General features: G+C 27.2%; 1 protein-coding gene across 1 annotated transcript; it reads right to left on the bottom strand.

Moving 5' to 3' along the window:
* Positions 1-6,449: 6,449 nt before the first annotated feature.
* On the bottom strand, positions 6,450-11,495 carry LOC109796596 (inositol-tetrakisphosphate 1-kinase 3). Its single transcript, XM_083077162.1, has 10 exons — positions 11,072-11,495; positions 10,490-10,571; positions 10,261-10,293; positions 8,976-9,096; positions 8,756-8,848; positions 8,400-8,519; positions 8,124-8,300; positions 7,624-7,679; positions 7,451-7,535; positions 6,450-7,020 (listed from the first exon to the last, which is right to left on the bottom strand). The coding sequence occupies exons 1-10, from the start codon at positions 11,284-11,286 to the stop codon at positions 6,932-6,934; spliced, it is 1,071 nt and encodes a 356-aa protein (XP_082933288.1). The 5' UTR covers positions 11,287-11,495; the 3' UTR covers positions 6,450-6,931.
* Positions 11,496-19,180: the final 7,685 nt, after the last annotated feature.

Genomic DNA, 19,180 nt, shown 5'->3' with positions numbered 1-19,180 from the left:
AAAATTTTAAAATATTTTTTTTTGTTTTTAATTTTTTAATTTGACATCCACAATATTTAATTTAGTACTTTTTTTTTTACATATCTTCTCTCCTCTTTTTTTTCTTTCAATTTTTACATGCACCCCCTTATCTTTATTTTACCACACCTATTTTGATAGCATGTAAAAATTATATATATAAAAATGTGTGGAAAAGAAAAAGAAAGTAATAAATTAAAAGTTAGAGGTATAAAATTAGAAAATTTTAAAAAAAATTATAATATTTTATAATTTAAAAAATAAATAAAGAAGGTGTACTTATAAAAAAAAGGAAGTATATATATCATGAGCCTAAATTAAATTTTGATACATAGGCACATGGGTAACGCCTCCATATTTGATAGCGTTTACTCACGTGTACTCTTGTCAAATAACTAGAATCACATTCACACCTTAAAAGGTTGTTCTTTTCCTTTTTAAAGCCCAAAAAGGCTTAGAGTATTGTGAAAACAAATTGGGTTATGTATAGGTTATATACACCTCCTTTTTTTTTTTTTTAAAGTACACTTCTTTTTTAGAAAAAATAATTAAATATTTAAAATATTTTTAATTTTTAATTTTATATATACAATATTTAATTTAGTAGTTTTTTTCATATATTTTCCCTCCTTTTTTCAATTTTTACATGCATTCCTTTACCTTTCCTTTACCACACTTATTTTAGTAGCATGTGAAAATTAAAAAAGAAAAAAAAAGTGTGTGAAAAAAAAGAAGAAAGTAGCAAATTAAAAATTAAAGGTGTAAAATTAAATTTTTTTTTTAAAAACTACAATATTTTATAATTTAAAAAAATAATAATAAAGGAGGTGTAGTTATAAAAAAAAAGGAGATATATATATCATGAGTTTATGTATATCATGTAGCCCAATTTTCATCTCACTCTTCCAGCACGAGCCCGACAAAAAAATGTTTCGGGCACAAACTTCTTTGTCTATTATCTTGTGACAAAAAGAGTCAATATGTTTAGTTTAGTTTTATTTTTGGCCTTATGTTTTTTATTTAAAATAAGTATAGCACCTATGCAATTAATACTACATATCAATGCCATAAAATTATTTAAATTTATCACTATTATCACCTAGCTAGCTAATAAAAAAATTAGCACTAGCTAATACAGCTTTCTATTGTAACTTTATAGGATGAAGTGGATCACTATTATCACCGTACTGAATTTTTCTTTTTGAAAAGATTAAAGAAGGGTTTCACATTAGAGAGTAAAGCGAGAAGTTATAGTTATTAATTGAAACAAAAAAAACTATTGAAATTGAAATATATAAATTATGCATGTATATGCAGTTAATTATCATTTCGATTTTTGATTTTCTAATAATGACTATAACTCTTTAATTTAGAGAAACCAAATGTAAAATGAAAGGTTTCTTTTTGGTTAAAAAGTATTTAGTTATTTTAATAAAGTAACATCATTTTTAAATTAATTAATATTTTCTTAAAATATTATAATAAAATTACTTTTGAAAAGCCTCAAACAAGAATTTTATTGACCGCACTCTTGGACTGACTTTGACTATAAAAATGATAACAATGATAATTTCTAATTAGTTGATAATATATCTTTTTATACTAATAATGTATAAAATTTAAACTCTTTTTATCCGAATAAGACATTCAATCTTTTAAATGAATTTACAATTTAAAGAAATTTAATCAATCAATTAAATTGTTCAATCTTCTTTATCATTATTGTATTTTTTTTACTGATATAAAAAAATAAATTTCTAATTTTTTTATTTCAGTGCGAGATTGAGTTATTGTAAATCTTGGTATGGTATTGTTTACGGGGGAATTCGTTTATGGGTTCTTTATATTCGGACTAGCACGTGATTCGTTTCAATATTAAAATTTTACAAAGACTAATATTCATCAACAATTAACAAGCAATAGTATTCATGCATATAAACTCTCAAATAAACTGAATGAACGATACAAATATTTGCAATACAAATCATGTTCACATCACTTTAAAGAGTTACAGTCACATCACTTTAAAGAGTTACAGTGATTAAAAGAAGAAAAGACAACTAAAATACTCCTAATCCTAAAAAGAGAAAATAAAAGTGGCCGAGAAGTGGTCATACCCAAAAACGATTCTTTGCACGAAAGCCATATGCGCAGGCGGTGAGTGCTTGAGAGTTCAGTTCAAGTATGAGTTTTCCGACCTCTGTAAAGATGCAGAACTTTTGAATTTATAGAGCCAATCAACAACGGTTAACTTCGTGCACGTAGGTCATTATAGGATAACCGCTATCCACTATGCTTATTACGTGGCTCTAAATTGTAACTTCTAATAACCGTTCTCCCATGTGTATTGACTTCTCGACTTGGACTTGATAACTACCTTAGTATGACCATAAGCACGCCACACAACTTCACTAATTTTCGAGCATATCATTGTTCAATCTCGAAATGATTTTCTTCGATCTCAAGCATCTGTTATTGGCAGGTGTTGATTTCATAATATTTTTTCGAGAAATCTTATATACTATTTCGAACCATGCAGTTTTCGAGTAAGCCTAACAGGTGTATAACCACTAAAATTAGTCTAGTGGTTGGATGTAAAGAAATTGTAATAATTAGAAACATGAAGACCTAGATTCATTCAGTCATTTTTATAATCTTTTTTATCTTAAAAAAAAATAAAAAAAAGCCTGGTATCGAGTTCGGTGTAAAACAGAAATGTTCGAATTTCTAAAATTTCTTGTTCGGTTATCTCCTCTCCCACGGCCAAACCAATATCGTTTTTCCTTTCATGTTTTCTTTTATTTCATTTACTTCCCAGGAATTCAATTCTTGATTGTATGGGTTGATTCATGATAAAAAGGAATAAAACACGCCAAATTTTCATGTCAGCATCAAGCAAATCAATGAAAACCAAAACACTACATCTAGGAAAAGTTAGTTGATGCTCTGGAATTATCGCCCCGGACTTTTACTGGTGACAAATAAGAACAGCAAGGCAGAGCATAATCATAAGGCATATTGCGACATAGTTCTTAGAGAGGAGGAAAGGTCATAGACGACCATTGGAGTTATTGGGGGGTTGGGGTCTACAATCTTAACATGAAAATACTAAGTTGCCAAAACCATATGCCTTTACACTTTATAGAAGATGATGTCAAAATGGGATAGTTTTCCATGTGAGTTCCGGAAATTCCACCTATATTGGTGGGATCTTAAGTTCCTTGATTCCAACTATTAGAATTTTTTTATTTAAATTCCTAAAATTTTAAAATTCTTAAGCATCCAAAGAGGTTGCTTTTATAAAAAGTGTCAAATTCTCTCGAAATTTACATTTCTATCCAAAAATAAAATCACCTTATCCAAATGCAGGGTGGAAGTGGAGACAATTTCATGAAGAGTAATAATGGGTGAACACTTTATCACCCCAAATATCTCATTCCTATTCATCATTTTTTCTCTTCCATTATGTCATATTTACAAATCACACTCTTCCTATTATCTCACTACGTGTGAAATAGCTAATTTTAGTGTTTACCATTTGATTTTTGCTTCGGTACCTTTTATTTTAAAAGGTTATCAGTATCTTTTCAAATTAAAAATATTAAAAAAAAAAATTGCACCAAAAATGAGTTAAATTTAATTTAGTGCTTTAAGTTTTATAATTGCAAAATAATCCATCCATCGATATTTATTTCAATTTTTCAAAATTCAATATTAAACATAAATAATATATAAACGTAAACGGAATAGATAACAAAAGTAATTATAAAGGTGGGTAATTTGGCAATTAAAACATAACAAGATTTTAAACAATAAGTCGTATTATCGATTTCATATTATTATAGGTTTATTATTTATGAATCTATTAAAAAAATACTAGTATCTTTTAAAATATGCAAACGTAATAGAATTTACCTAATCTTTATCTATGTTCTTACCCAAAAAGCTTAGCATTGCCAACGTATTACTTATCCCTTTTCATTTCTCATCCCAGTTCAAACAAAGTTAACACGTATGCATATCAAATCAATAATGCTATTTGTTGTAGAAGACTTTTCATAAATAGTGTTAAGAAAAACATTTAAAGAAAATGTTGAGGCGAAAATTAGCCATTTTTTCAAATGAGTCAAATATAAACATAGATTTGGATGAAGTTAAACAAATGAAAAATGTAGAAAGTTAGAAACTTAAACAAAATTATTATTGAAAAATAAAGGTTATAAGAAATTTATCGATCATACAACAATATTTTTGGGTATCATTGCTACAAAGCTGTCCTTGCCAAGTATAAAGGAGAAAGAATAAATTAAATAAAAATATTATATCTAGGAGATAAAATTGCATTACCTTAATACCATTTCATACCCTTCAAACATATTCTGATATATTTTTACATTAGTTCCTTAAATGGGCATAGATTTTCGGTATAAAGGATTTTTCGCCATAAATCAATTTAAAAATAAACTTTAATGAGATTTTAGATGATTATTATCAAAATTCAACAAGCTTATTCAATCCAAACATACCAAATACAGTATATTTATATTGGATATCGGTGTAAAATAACATTATATTGTCAATGTATTTTTATCTACTTAATCCAAAAGAATAAATAATACTTGTCGCATTTAGAGAAAGAATTCAACTAGATTGCTTCAACATGGCTCTTAAATAAATTATCAGACAATTTATACAGTGAAGAACAATATTTTTCTCGGCTAATGTGTTTTTAGATGAGGATTTTTAGTAATACATTTTTTATTGGTTAAAATTTATTAAAAATTATAAAATTGTGAAGAGAAATTAAATAAGGTGTAAAATTACTTAAATTTTATATTTTTCAATAAAGTTTGATCAATTAAAAAAGTGTATTTAAAAGGATATATTATTAACACTTCTCTTTTTAACTATTTAGACTTATATATAAGAAAAATAATCAATTTCATATAAATTAAGAAAGTTTATTAAATGCATTTAATTTTTTACAATTTTACATAACATATACACAATATTTTCTTAAATATTTTTAACCACATTCATGATAGATAATACTTTCATTTATTACTGTAATGGTATTTTTAGATTAAAAACATTAAATAAAATTGACTTAATTGAAATATACTAATATTTTAATTTAAAATTGTAAGCATTTTTTGTTGATAAACCTTTAGAAATGAACAAAGAAAACACTTAATTTGAAAATGAACAAAGAAGGATAGATAAACCTACATGCCTATTGATCCCCTCAGACCTATTTATAAGCTTTGTGAAAAACAAAACTTGGTACATACACTTTTAAATCAGTTTAGCCCCTAATATCCGCTTTGCTGGATAAATATCGGTTCCGCATCAATTTTTATATCCAAGTATCTATTAAACAAATATCCATATATTTTAATAATAAATTTTATTTATTTTATTTAAAAATTAAAACTTAAATTATTCAGATATTATATACAATTTTATTAATTAAGATTTCTCAATCTAAAAACTTGTTTCATTCCTATAAATTTAAACAAATTTAATATTTATTTATATAATTTAATATTAGTGAGTACTAATAGGTACAAATATTATGATTTTTGTACTTATCCCATTAACATACGAATATAAAAAATAAAAAAAAATTTACACCCATTATCTATATATTCATTTATAATATTCATTTTCTACCCATAATAAAATTTATCCCCAGATATTCAAAAGTAAGAATGTGTTTTACATCCATAATTATAACCAGAGAATAAACTAATCTCAAACGTGCAAATTTTGTTATAAACCATATTCATGCCACCAAAACCTCCTATTTCCACCCTTACTAAATTAAATGATTATCAACTAATTGACCACAAGTAATCTCGAGTGCCTATAATACCATACATAATAGTTTACGAGTTAATCATCCATATACTGCCAGTGTAAATTTTTACACTGATAACTAATCATATCTTTTAAAATTATTTATTTTATTATTATTTCATTAAATAAACAACTCACATGTCACTATTAAAAAATATAATTAATTGTCAATGTAAAAGAACTTTACATCGTAATGTAGAGGTGATTAACTCATAGTTTATACGATTTTACAAATTATCAACATAAATTTCTTTCAATGTCAATCAATTAAAAATTACCATACATGATAGTATGTCAACGAATTACAATTTGCTTAATCTATTTTCTTTTAAAGGAAACAATATCTCATTCTGAACATTGCCCTTTTTACCTTACATACCCTTATCTTGAGCATAGTAATTTATACATTACACCACATAAGTAGCGGAGAGGGGGAAATTGTGCACAGGGAACAGTTAATCTGGTGGTTAGAGATCATTATAGTTTAGAAGCAAGAGCAAGGAGAGTTATGGACTTGTTCGACATATTCTCAGCTGAGATCATTGTAACCAAAATATAGAAGACAAATTAAATTTGAAGAGCAAAAAGATGTAGTTTGATGAGAATTTGCATTAGATTTCTACTGTCTAGGATTTATACCTATATACAGCAAAGAACGGTCAGTACATTTGAAATCCGTCAACTTATCAAACATGGTGGTTGTGGTTGATCATATCAACATCCAGGGTCAACAACTCCACTGCAGTGCGAACACAAATCCTTCAAATTGCAGCCTTGCATGTATTTGACCCCTTTCGGTCATCAAGCTACCAGCTAGAACTTCAGGATTTGCAACAACATTCGTTACTTTGGAAGGGCAACAGAATGTTTCCGCACAACATAAGACTACCAGTTGTTATGTACAGGTCCAAGTTCCCCAAACACACGTCTTCATAATTTTCCCTTGCACTAATGGTTTCTAAGTACTTGAATACAGCCATAATTTTGAGCTTCATAATTTTGAGCGTGCTTACGTTATGAGAGGACACAAATCAAAGGGCTGGAAAGAGTTACTTTAGCCCGATTTTTTCTTGTACTTCCCCTGCCCCAGGCTCAACAGGAAGTCTGTAAATATGTGTTCGTATTCTGGCATTTTGCCATATCCTGCAACAATTTTAAGACTATTTTAGAACAAAAAAGGACTTCTAAACGAAAGTCATACAAGTAATGGAACTCTTAACATTCTTAATACCAATTCCATAGACAACTCTAGATATTCTCACAAAATTGAAGATTAATCATTTTGTGTACAAGTAAAATAAAGTCACACAAGTACAAGATAGGAATCTAGATGATTATAAATGAGCTTGAAGTAGAGTATCAAAAGAAAGTATTATGAACGAACTTTTTTGACATTCTCTTTTCAATACTTTTTATAACAAGGTGAAATAGTGTTGCTATCATCTCTCGAAGAAAAAGTGGGGCATGTGATTTCATGGACATAAAGAATATCAAAAGTGTGTCAAAAAATAGTGTTGCTTTCATCTCTAAAAAAAAAAAGGTATACAGCAAGATCTTCAATATCTCCTCTTACCAGGGAAGTAGTTTATGTCAATGACGTAAAAGTGATTTCTTGTTCCATACTCGCGAATAATATCCAGGTTGAATAGACGAAGACCCTACAATTAAATAAAGACAAAGAGCATAATTATAGTTGTCCCTGTATCAATAACATGAAATCTTGAATCACGGGAAAGAGCAAGTTACCAAACGCCATCGAAGTTCCTTGGCCAGTTTCTCCAGTAAAGGTTTTGGAGGAAGCTCTGCAGGGAGAAAAATGATGACGAAAATCAGGAGACTAAATGCAGTTAAGTTATGAAGACTTGCAAATTGCAGCATATATATTTTTTAACTCTGGATACTAGCACCCTTACCGCAATCCATTTCTATTCCATCCAACAGTGAATGTACTAATAACCTAATCAATTAAGCTTAGATTTCCAATTGCCAAAGTTAGATCAACACCCTTCCCCATATGCCGATATTAGGCCAGACAAAAATTCAATTATACAGTCAAAAAACTAAATGATTTTTAGGATGACAGAATATCAACCAGGAACTGGTTTCTCTTACGTTTTTGTGAATGGCTGGGACAAGACCTGGATTCTAAGTAGGCATTTTTCCTTTCTTGAGGTGTGAGAATGTGAAATAGTTTTGAAGTTCGAAAAAATAAATAGTAAGCTTTTGGTCAAGACATGATAACTTACCAGCAACAGTAGGGTCAAGATCTGCATCATCTGCTGAAGCTGCAGCACAAGAAACCCTTGGAAAACGATATATTCCAGCATCTTTAGAAAGTTCCCACTTGCCAACATCAGGTAATGAAAACCGTCTGACAACCTTTATAGCATCACCAACTATATAAACCTTGAAGAGAACACCTCCTAAACCAAAAATAAAACAGCATGTGTTATTCATTTTAACATGAGTGGCTTCTGGCCATTTAATAGTTAAAAATAGCTAAACAAACAACAACTGCTTACCATGGTTAACAAACTCCTGAAGAACAAGTGGAGGTTCAAGGTTTTGAAGGGAGTATTTCTCATAAGCAAGGGATAACTCATGGGATTTTGCACTTCCATCAGCAACTAGTGGCTTTGCAACTAAAATGATTTTGAAGTTGCAAAAATAAGAAGGAAAGTTGAAATTAAGCATTACAAAATTAAGTAATCTAATCAGACACAAAAATAGATAGGATTACCATGCCTATTTTCATAAGTTCTAATGACTTTGCCTCAAAAACACAACCCTCGTAACAATAAATGTCGATGCGTCCATGCTCTGACAAATCGCATAACTGCAGCATCTAAAAGTAGTTGAAAAACCAACATATACATACCAAGGGGTAAAGTCAAGCCAGCTTTGTTGACCAACTCTGGGATGGCTAATGCATCTCTCTTGATAACTAATTGACGAGGAACACCGACTATGCCTGTATGCATATTTAATATGAGAAACTTCATTAGCTACTAACTCAGCATGGTTGAACATACAGCATTACTAAATAGCAATTCCATTCTACCACAGTCTATAATCAAGGCAGAGAGGAAAAAATTTACCATAGGAATCAGAAAGGTTCATATCTGCAACAGCCTGAAGCATGTACTGACGATTGCGCAAATGTTGTATGGCATCTGGAGGATCTAGAACAGTAACTTCTGGATGTGACTGCCTATAATCCTAAAATATATCCGAAAGATAAAAACTTAGAAAAGAGGTCACCGAGTTTTTAGCTATTATAAATAACTGCATAGAATGGGCTGTGAATAAACAGCCAAACATGCACAAATTCAGCATTTATTTTCTCCTAAAGAATTCTCAGAACATTTATCCATCTAAATAGAATCCTTAGTTTAGTTAACAGTTTCTCGGAAAGTAAGAAACAGCTCTCGCAAGAAACATGCAATGTTCAAGACTCTGAGTCATAGAACATAGAGGCATCCTGAGTCAACTCTCATTCATGGAAACATGAAAGCTTAACCCTAATTGATGAACAACTGATAATCATGAGATAGTGAGTACGACAAATTGAATATAGAGGACTTCTAGATCAAGGCAACAAACAAAAAGAGACTGTTTTATTTGACCTTTTACTCATTATATATCATATCAAAAATGAAAATAAGAAAGCACCAATTCATACAAGTTATAAACTCGTATAATTAGTTGCAGACTTGTAGACACAAATTTGAGAAAAGACAGATATTGTCAGACACGCATATGTACAGTACAATTGAGAAGTATTATCATAGACCAGGCAGCAACCATTGTTAATGAAATGGGGGAGATAGTCACCACAATTCATGTCCACCGATGAGAAAAGTTAGGGTAGTAACTTGCAATTTAGGCCACTATTCCAAATCCAGTTTATAAGTACAACAAACCCACAGTATAGAGGATTGGAATATAAGAGCGGAACTGATAAGTTGTTTTTTACTCTTAACTAGCCAGAAGGGTATCCTTGCACCCAGGAGAAATGAACCTGCCTCAACAAATTCAAAAGGGAAAATCTTTGGAAAATATTTGCCATATAAAACCTGATAAATCAGTTAGATGGCCATGAAAGTAGTAGCACCCTCACTTGCACGAACCTTGAGGTCTCGACCTCAACTACTGGTTCATGATTCATAATGACAGATAGCGGACAAAGACTCTACAAATTATGTCAGACAGCAAGTTTAAAAAGCTAGTGGTTGACCAGCCTTTCCAGCGTTTTCTTTCTTCATCCCAGTTAGCATCAAATGCATAAAGAAACAACACAAGCTGCAAACATAATTATTATGATTGGATTGAACAACACAATAAAAACACGTGCAGGAAAATAAAAAAGGAGGGGGGACCAACCTCAAGAACCTGGCGCCACTCTTTCCCTGATAACTGCATTTTCCGAGAAACAAAACGGAAGAATCAGTCGAAATTGAACAGAACAAGTTATCATTAGAGATGTTAAATGGAACTACGACCAAATAACACAGTATATTATTGAATCTTTTGTGTGAATTGCGAGTAAGAAGCAACATAGAACAAATTAGAGAGAGAGGACGAGGAAGTTCAGCGCAGGGAAAATTATAACCTTATGCAACACAATATCAAAAGGACCTTGATCTGAAAGAGGCCTATTATGATCAACAGCCACGAATAGAATTCCCTTGTTCCTGCACGAAAAATTTGTATAATTTTAATTTTAATCATTAACAAACCGAGTACTGGAATACGGTCATAGTTATTAAAAAGTATAAAACAACATTATTAAAGCATAAATCAGGGATGACACTATAGAACAAATTAGGTATAATTGAATTCAGAATTTGTTAGGCACTTAGACAAATCTTTTAAGGTTTTCAGAAATAGCACGGATTCCTATAATCCCCGTAAAAACAACAAAAATTGGTAAAATATCTCTCATTCTGAACAGATTCTCCGAGGATCACATATATTTTCTTTCGCTTTCTCGCCAGCCTAACGAAAACGACGCGTGGCGGAAGAACCTTATTAATTGAAAACAACCAATCGTATAAATTCTGTCGGTTGAATTGCGAATTGAAATTAACCTTTTGGAAGAAGAATAAACGATTTATTTGATTTAATGTTAAGAAATCAAATCGCAGGATGATACGATGAATTAGCGGTTTAGGTTTAAGAACGCTCGGTTTACCTAGCTAAACCTTCGAGCTTAGGCTGCAAAAAGCTCTTAATCTTTTTAGTAGTGAGAGCATAGCCAACGACAACGAGTCTCTTAGGGGAAGAAAAGCCCGCATTCAGCACGGGACACCATTGATTTTGTGGCAAGGTTAAATCCTTCTCTATGAGTTCCTCTTTCTCGGCACTAACGTCATCGTTTTTACAAGGCACGTCCTCCCTCAACCTCATAGTCACACACGAAAACCTAACCCTAGCGAGAGAAGAAGGGAGACGAAAAAAGGGGAAACGGTTGCGTGAAAAGCGAAAGAGAGGGAGAGAGAATTGGAATTGCAGGCAAAGGGAACGGAAGAGTGAAGAGTGAATGAAACCAAGAGGGACCGCATTGGGGGTATATATAGAGAGAGAATGTGTGATTGTGAGCTGTGCAAAACTGAAGACACTAGTACCCATCTTGAATTCAAATTTTTATCATTCCACGCGTTAGAATCACGCTCACTAGTGAACCTCTGCGTTTCTTTCGATTCATTGTTTTCGTTAACCAATTACGACTCACCCAGAATCAATTTTCCACTTTATCCGCACTTTCATGCTTTTATTTATATACATATTTTTTTAAATATATACTTTCAGTTTAAGAGGTTGGATTCTAATAGTATGATTTTTTTAACTGTAAAAATTATAATGACAAAAACAAACATTAAATATAGAATTTGTACTTATTATTTCAAATTTAAATATAAATTGAATGATATTAACTTTATTAATTTTTTATTGACTTAGGTTTCTGATTTTATTTAATTATTTTTTAATTAATCTTCCACCACCTATTTCTATTTACAGGGTATTTTTAAAATCAAAACTTAAAAGATGATTTCAAAAGTGCCTTTAATATACACTAAGTACAACACCAACAAAATAATACAAAAGTGTTTATAAGTTATTTAATTGAATAAAAATATTTAATAAAATTAATTAATAGAATAATTAATTATTATAAAATGACATAAAAGACATTTATTTATTTTTATTTCATCATGAGAGGATAGATAAAAGTTTTCAAAATAATAAAAGTAAAAATAATATTTGATTAACGAAGATATATATTAATTTTTAGTATGAGTAAAAAAAATAAAAAGTAATATTTCAATTAAATTAACAAAGAAAAGAAAAATAAATGAAAACTTATAAGTTAAAAACTTTTTCAGATAATATAAAAAGAAATTACTAAGTTTCTAAAATAAGATTTTATATTAAACAAATTTTTATTTTGATTAAATTAATTTATATAATATAAACCAATTTAAAGAATTTAGAAAATCCTCAAAATGTCTTGATAGATTATTTGATTTGTTATATCATGTGGGGTATGCATCCATCCATCAGTGTCATTTAATAACATTTATGACCCATTAATTTGTTCTTTTAAGTTCTGAATATTGGGTATTGGATTACCATCAAAATATGTCTTCCCTTATTTGGTAGTGCATAGGAAGGAAATAAAAAGGAAATAAGAGATTAGAAGTTGTGTAGAAAATTAAAGTTATTTGATGAGATAAGTAAAAAAAAAATAATGATTAAATTATATTTTTAGTTATTTATTTTATTTTTTAGATATATTTTAATTATTTATTAGTTTTGGTTGTTGGTTTAATTCTTATTTATCGATTTTAAAATATTCTGTAAACAAAAAGCGTTTTGGTCATTTATTGTTTAAAATATTTATTTTAATCATTTATTTCTTAAATTTAGGTCAACATATTCTTTTTGAATCTGTTTCTAATAGATTTAAAACTTAAAATGTATTTATATAAGATTCACTTACATAAAAGTTATTAAATATAATTGAAGTTTAAATTAATTGTGTTGTAAGCATGGTAAAAAATAAAATTTAAAAAAATATATTTTTATATTATTTTTTAATTATTTATAAGATATATTTTTCAGATAATTTTCATTATATTTATAACCCTTTTAGAATCAAACATTAATTATATTTCATATTTTTCATATAAGTGAATTTAATATTACAAGTTTTAAGACTTAAATCAATTAAAAATTGATTCAAAATTACATGTCATGAAACTGAAAATGAACATAATTTTAAAAGAACTAAGTTGATTTAAATATAAAAAGATAAATGATCAAAGTGAACATTTTAATATATAAAAGACAAATATATATGAATCTAAAAATATATATAAAGGACCAAAAATATAATTTAACCTTTTTTATTATTTATGTTATAATTTCATTTCACTTCTTCACACTTTTATTTATTTAATTTTGAGTAGAAAAGAAAAAAGGTAAACCCTTTTATCGTATTCACTTTTATGTTTTTGTTGAGAGTGTAAGTTGATACGAATAATTCATGAATCTAAATTGATTCAAATCAATTTAATGATTTTGGATCAATTTTTTTTAGTATTTGGATCATACTCAATCCAACTTGATCAAAATCCGATACTATTTGAGAAAGGTAACAATTTTTTTGTTTTTATCAATGACTAAACCTGATTTGGTCAATAATAATAATAATAATAATAATAATAATAACAACAACAATAATAAGTTAGTATGATTACTTATTCAAAATAATACTCCCTACTACTCTTGTTCAATAACAAATATTATATTTTTGGATTAATAACATTATAAAAATACAACATATTTATCTTAAAGTTTATTTTGTATTAATGTTGTCTTAGTGGATAACAACATAGTAAATCAACAAATTTATTTTAAATTTTTTTTTATATCATTATTTGTTATATTAGTTGATGACATTGTATTTGGAATAAAATATCAAATGATTTATATTTATTGCAAAATATTTAAATTTGTATAATAAATCAATTTAATTACATTGACCATATTGACTCTACCTAATCCAACATGTTCATAATTAGATTGGGTTAAATTAAATTTCAAAAAGAAATGCACAAATATAACCTAACACAACTCGTTAAATTTGATCGGATCTAGTAACACACTCATACAAACCTGTCCCAACCCAACTCACTTACATTTCTAATTTCTATTATGTCAAACCATGGGCACACGGTAATTCTCCTTTCATCACAAACCAATGTTAATTATGTAAATTTGCAAAATAACTAGGAAGTTTTTATCAATTAGTTTCCACCAAAGATGAATATAGGTTATACAAAAGAAAAAAAGATAAATATATGATGTATTTGGGTTTTTTTTTCATAAATATTTATACAAATTATAATTATCTCATGCATAACTTAAAAATAAGTATTTAGATAAATTAATATGAAAAAATACAAGTTAATTTATGTGCATAAGTTAATAAACTATTTTTTTAAATCTCCTCATAAGTAGTTTTTTTTTTTTTACCAAAATAGACCCATGACACAATTCACCATTAACCAAGACTATAACACTGTGTCCTTTTCTTTTCTTTTTCTTATCTAGATCTTGAGAGTGTTGTTATGGTTGAAACGTTCATTTTTTCTTCCTTCTCTGTGGCTAACATGTGAAAGAGGGAAAGCAAGTTGTGGTGGTGGTGTGGTGTTACCTCGAAAGTTTGGAGGTTGCAGAATTCTCTTATACTCCTTTTCGTTTCTCTTCTCTTCTTTTTCGTGGCTAGAATTTAGGTAAAGGGATTTGGATTCAATTTTCATACGTTGTTTGATTTGTTATTGATCTAGGAAGCTTAATCTTATGATGAAAATAAGTTGTAAATGGTGTTTATGAAGAAAATTTGAGAATGCAGATGAGTTTCAATTGGGTTTTGATGCGATAAGGCATGAACTTGATTATGTAAATTTGGATGCATGTCATTTTGACATGGATAAATCAACGTAAAAGAGCATTCCACGAGTGTTAGAAGTGAAACTTGTGAAATGCATGTGAGAAATAAAGGAGAAACCATAAACATGTAAAAAAAAAAAAAAAAACTTTGCATTCAGCATTGGAAATACCCAAAATATGAGGTTCAAATAGAGATCCAACATTGTAGTGGTGAAATGAATGCTACAACGGTGAAAACACAGGATCTGCCAGAGATCCAATGCTACAATGGCCAATTAGGCGCTACAACAATATGGGAAAACTGGGTGACAGAAATCCAACGCTATAGTACCAGATTGAGCATTACAACAGCGAGGATAAATGACCAAATTTGGTCTTAAAGTCTTCATGAAAGTTGTAGTCTTAAATGTTAGCTTTTTAATAGCTTTAGAGAGATTGAGACATCTCATTGTAGCATGAAATTTGGTCTTTATTATTATTATTATTATTATTAGAGAGATCAAGACATCTCATATCTCCATTAATTACACAAACGAAATATTAGATGGTTATAGATGATTATTCAAAGAGCATATGAGAAGTTATTATTTTTTAATATTTGAGAGGCAAAGTGATCTACTAAAAAGTAAAAATAAAAACAATTACAAACTCTAATTCTTTTTATAATAACTATAGATTATTATTATTATTATTATTATTATTATTATTATTATTATTATTATTATTACAAAATATAAATATAATTTGTGAGAGCACATATAATGATGTTGTATTCGCTTGCAAACATATGTCAGTGAGAAAGTTTTTATTATAAAAGAGTGGATTTTTTTCCATTAAAATGATTCATGAAAGTAAATATTAAAGATATAAAGGCAAATGATTTTTTAAGTGATTATCTAATTGTTGGATTATCTTTAATCCTAATAATCCATATATATTAAACTGTAAATATGTAAAAATAAAAATTCAATTATAATTAAATCATAAAAAATATAAATATATTACTATAGATGTGTATATATTTTTTAAGAAGACTTAAATATATTTTTAGTCTCTTAAATTTAGAATAATTTTGTTTTGTCTTTTAAATTTAAGTTTATTATTTGTAGTCTTATAATTTTTATAAATATTATTTTAATCTTCAAATCTCTAATAACACACTTCAAAGTGTCAAATTTAATAATTAAACAAATATTAGTTAAGTTTTAAGTGATATTTTCATTAATAAAAAAATTAATAAATTTTTTTTATGAATAATATTTAATAATTTTTTAACAAAATTTAAATATAAAAATTAAAATAATTTTTTTAAAATTATAAAGACTAAAAATTATAATTTTAAATTTAAAAATTAAAATTAAAATCACTTTAATTTTGATTGACTAAAAATATATTTAAAAATTATATACGCAAAAAGAGGATAAACCAAAAACACGGGAGATTCCTATATTCTTTATCTGGAAAAAGCACGAGCATAAGCATTTTATCCGTAACGGAATGTTCTGCAACAAAATTAGTTGATTTCATAAAGTTGTTTTAATTACATGTTTTCTTTATTCATCGAATTTCTCTATGCATGCATCGAATCATAAATAATTATTAGAGATAAAAACTTGTAAAATACAATAATTTTTTTAATTTAAATATATTTTTAGCCAATATGAAATGAGTGAATTTTATTCAAGTTTTTTTTATATAATTATTTATTTATTTTTTATTTTTAAAATTTTATAAATATTATTATTTATTTTTGGAAAATATTTTTAGTCCATGTAAAATAAGAAACTTTAATTTTAATACTTATAAAATATATTTATTTGATTTTCATTCCTTTAAAATTTAAAATCAAGATTTTTAATCTTTAATAATAATTTTAAAGTAACCCCAAGCGTGTGGTTCAGTGGTAGGGGTTGATCCACCTTTAAGCAAGGTCAGGAGTTCGAATCCTGCCTTGTGTATGCAGCCGCGTTAAATCTTGGGGTCAACTATCCCACCATTTGAGGTGCCTCTCTAAGAATGAACAAAATAATAATAATTTTAAAGTCACAAATAATATTTATTTTAAGAAATTATATAAAAAAATTAAAGACGTTACTCACTTACATAATATCACTAAAAGTTGTGAATAACATTTACAAAAATTATTTTATTTTTTAATAAATAAATAATTACTTATAAATAAAATTATATTTTTGGTCTATTTATTTATTTTTAAAATAATAATATTTAAAAAAAAATCAATATTATCCTTTTATTTAAATTGATATTAACAATGTTAATAAAATTCAATAAAAAAATGATATTGAATATTGTTTGAAAATTATATGATCAAATTAAATCATTTAAAATTTTAAATTATCAATTTGATTTCAGTATTTTTAAAATACTTAATTTTATTCTATAATTTTTTAAAAATGTTCAAAGTTATATTTGTACCTAATTTCATTAACATCAATAGGATTAATTTTCACTGTTGAACAAAAATATAATATTAAATATATTTTAAAAATTAAATATTTTAAAAATAATAAAATTTAATTGAATCTTAAAAATAATTAAAGAGATTTAAAAATAAAACTTTGCTAAAAAAATAATTATGATTATATATTATTCTCGTTGAGATTCGGTGCTAAAATGCTATTGCAATCTTCCAAAAAAATAATTATTATATTCCTATCTATCTATTGAGTCTTGTTGGCTTGTTGCCTTTGTTTATTGGGTATGCATCTTTCAATAAAATAAATAAACATATATTTGAATTCTTTAAGATACGGATGACATGGATTTAGTCCCAAAAAATTGAGGTCTCAATAATAAAATTTTCATTATGTAGCTCTTGAATTTATACTGGCATGAAAATAATTTTGTAGTTGTATCAAGTATTTTATATATTGCATGGGTATTTAAAAATAAAGTGAAATAAAAAATAAAAAATGAGAATCATTTTTAAAAAATTTAAATTATTGAAAATATCATTAATTTAAGTAAATTTTACAAGGTAGTTTAAACAATACATTTAACATTATTAACAAAATAGATCAAATTTAAGAAAATTAAAAATTAAAAACAATGTATTTTTTTCTTTAAAGGATAATTTAATCACCCTCAAAAAAGTTTGATAAATATAAATATAAATATATTTAAATGTACTTTTGATGTCCCAAGCAATTAATTTTTCATTAAAAATCATTGCATGACATGTCAAAATAGTAAAAAAAAAAAAAAAAACTTCAAGATGTTAAAAAATGGGACTATAACCCTCCGGCTTTACCTCCAATCCGACACTTAATCTTTAAGGTTGATTTGAGGTGTTACAAGTTTTTTTTTCTTTTCAAAATCTAACACTTAATCATTAGTTGTGGAGGTGATTTAAGAGGGAGAAAGATCGATTAAAGTGAATTAAAAAATTATTTATATTTGATAGAGGATATTTAAAAAAAAATACAAAGAATTAAAAATGGATCTTGCATTATTTTTTATATTCTCTCGATTGAGAAAATATTCTTATGAAATTTGAGAGACATGTAGATTACCAAGTTAACATCATAATCACTATTATATGTTTAATGTTTACCGGACACTTTATATTAAACTATGTATCAATGGTAATGGTAATAGATTATACAACTAACTATAATTGATTGTGTTTGTGGAGACTCATGTATTCAATTATGTTTTCATGGCAATGAATTATCCAACTTGCTATACTCGACTATGTTTGGATGCTAATGTATTATGCAAGTTACCATATTCAACTATGTTTGAATGCTAACACGTTATGAGACAACATATGACTAATATAAGATAGCATAATTGGTTATTATGCACTTAAATCATATAAAAATAATTATAATTCAAACTATACATGTAATTGTAAAGAAAAGGTAAAATAATAATTGTTAATATTATTTATTTTTATATAAAATTTAACTAAATAAAATATGATATTAAAATACTAATTTTTCTCTATTTGTCACCTAATTTCATTTTACCAAACAACTATAAATTACATTTTATTTCCTACCTATTTCTTATCAAATTAATTTTCACTTATTCTCTCTCATGCCCTTCTATTCCCCCTCCCCCAAATAAAGCACAAGGGTTTGTTTTAGGTGCTACAAGATTATTGTTTTCAAATGTAATTTTCAAGACAAAATGCATTCAACAAAAATGAAGTTTCAATGGTTTTAACCCACATACATTCCTTTTTTTGAAGGAAAAAAATTATTTTTTTAGATTTTACAAAAACAAGTTTTCACTACATTTGACAAAGATCGACTCTTTCCATCACATCATTAGTACAAATATTGTTACTATAAATACTACCATCGACATCGCTATTGTC

Source organism: Cajanus cajan, chromosome 6, assembly GCF_000230855.2.
Source record: "Cajanus cajan strain Asha chromosome 6, NIPB_CcT2T_4, whole genome shotgun sequence".
Lineage (NCBI taxonomy): Eukaryota > Viridiplantae > Streptophyta > Magnoliopsida > Fabales > Fabaceae > Cajanus > Cajanus cajan.
Note: the sequence above shows the minus strand (reverse complement) of the source record. Positions and strands in the feature narration are given on the sequence as shown.

What these genes read in the sequence shown, in the direction of transcription:
- LOC109796596 (XM_083077162.1), bottom strand. Translation starts at nt 11,286, where the DNA reads ATGAGGTTGAGGGAGGACGTGCCTTGTAAAAACGATGACGTTAGTGCC. An exon ending in AGTGGCGCCAGGTTCTTGAG is followed by an intron (nt 9,097 to 10,260) that starts GTTGGTCCCCCC and finishes GATATATTTTAG; the next exon opens with GATTATAGGCAGTCACATCC. An exon ending in TCAGGAGTTTGTTAACCATG is followed by an intron (nt 8,301 to 8,399) that starts GTAAGCAGTTGT and finishes TTTTTGGTTTAG; the next exon opens with GAGGTGTTCTCTTCAAGGTT.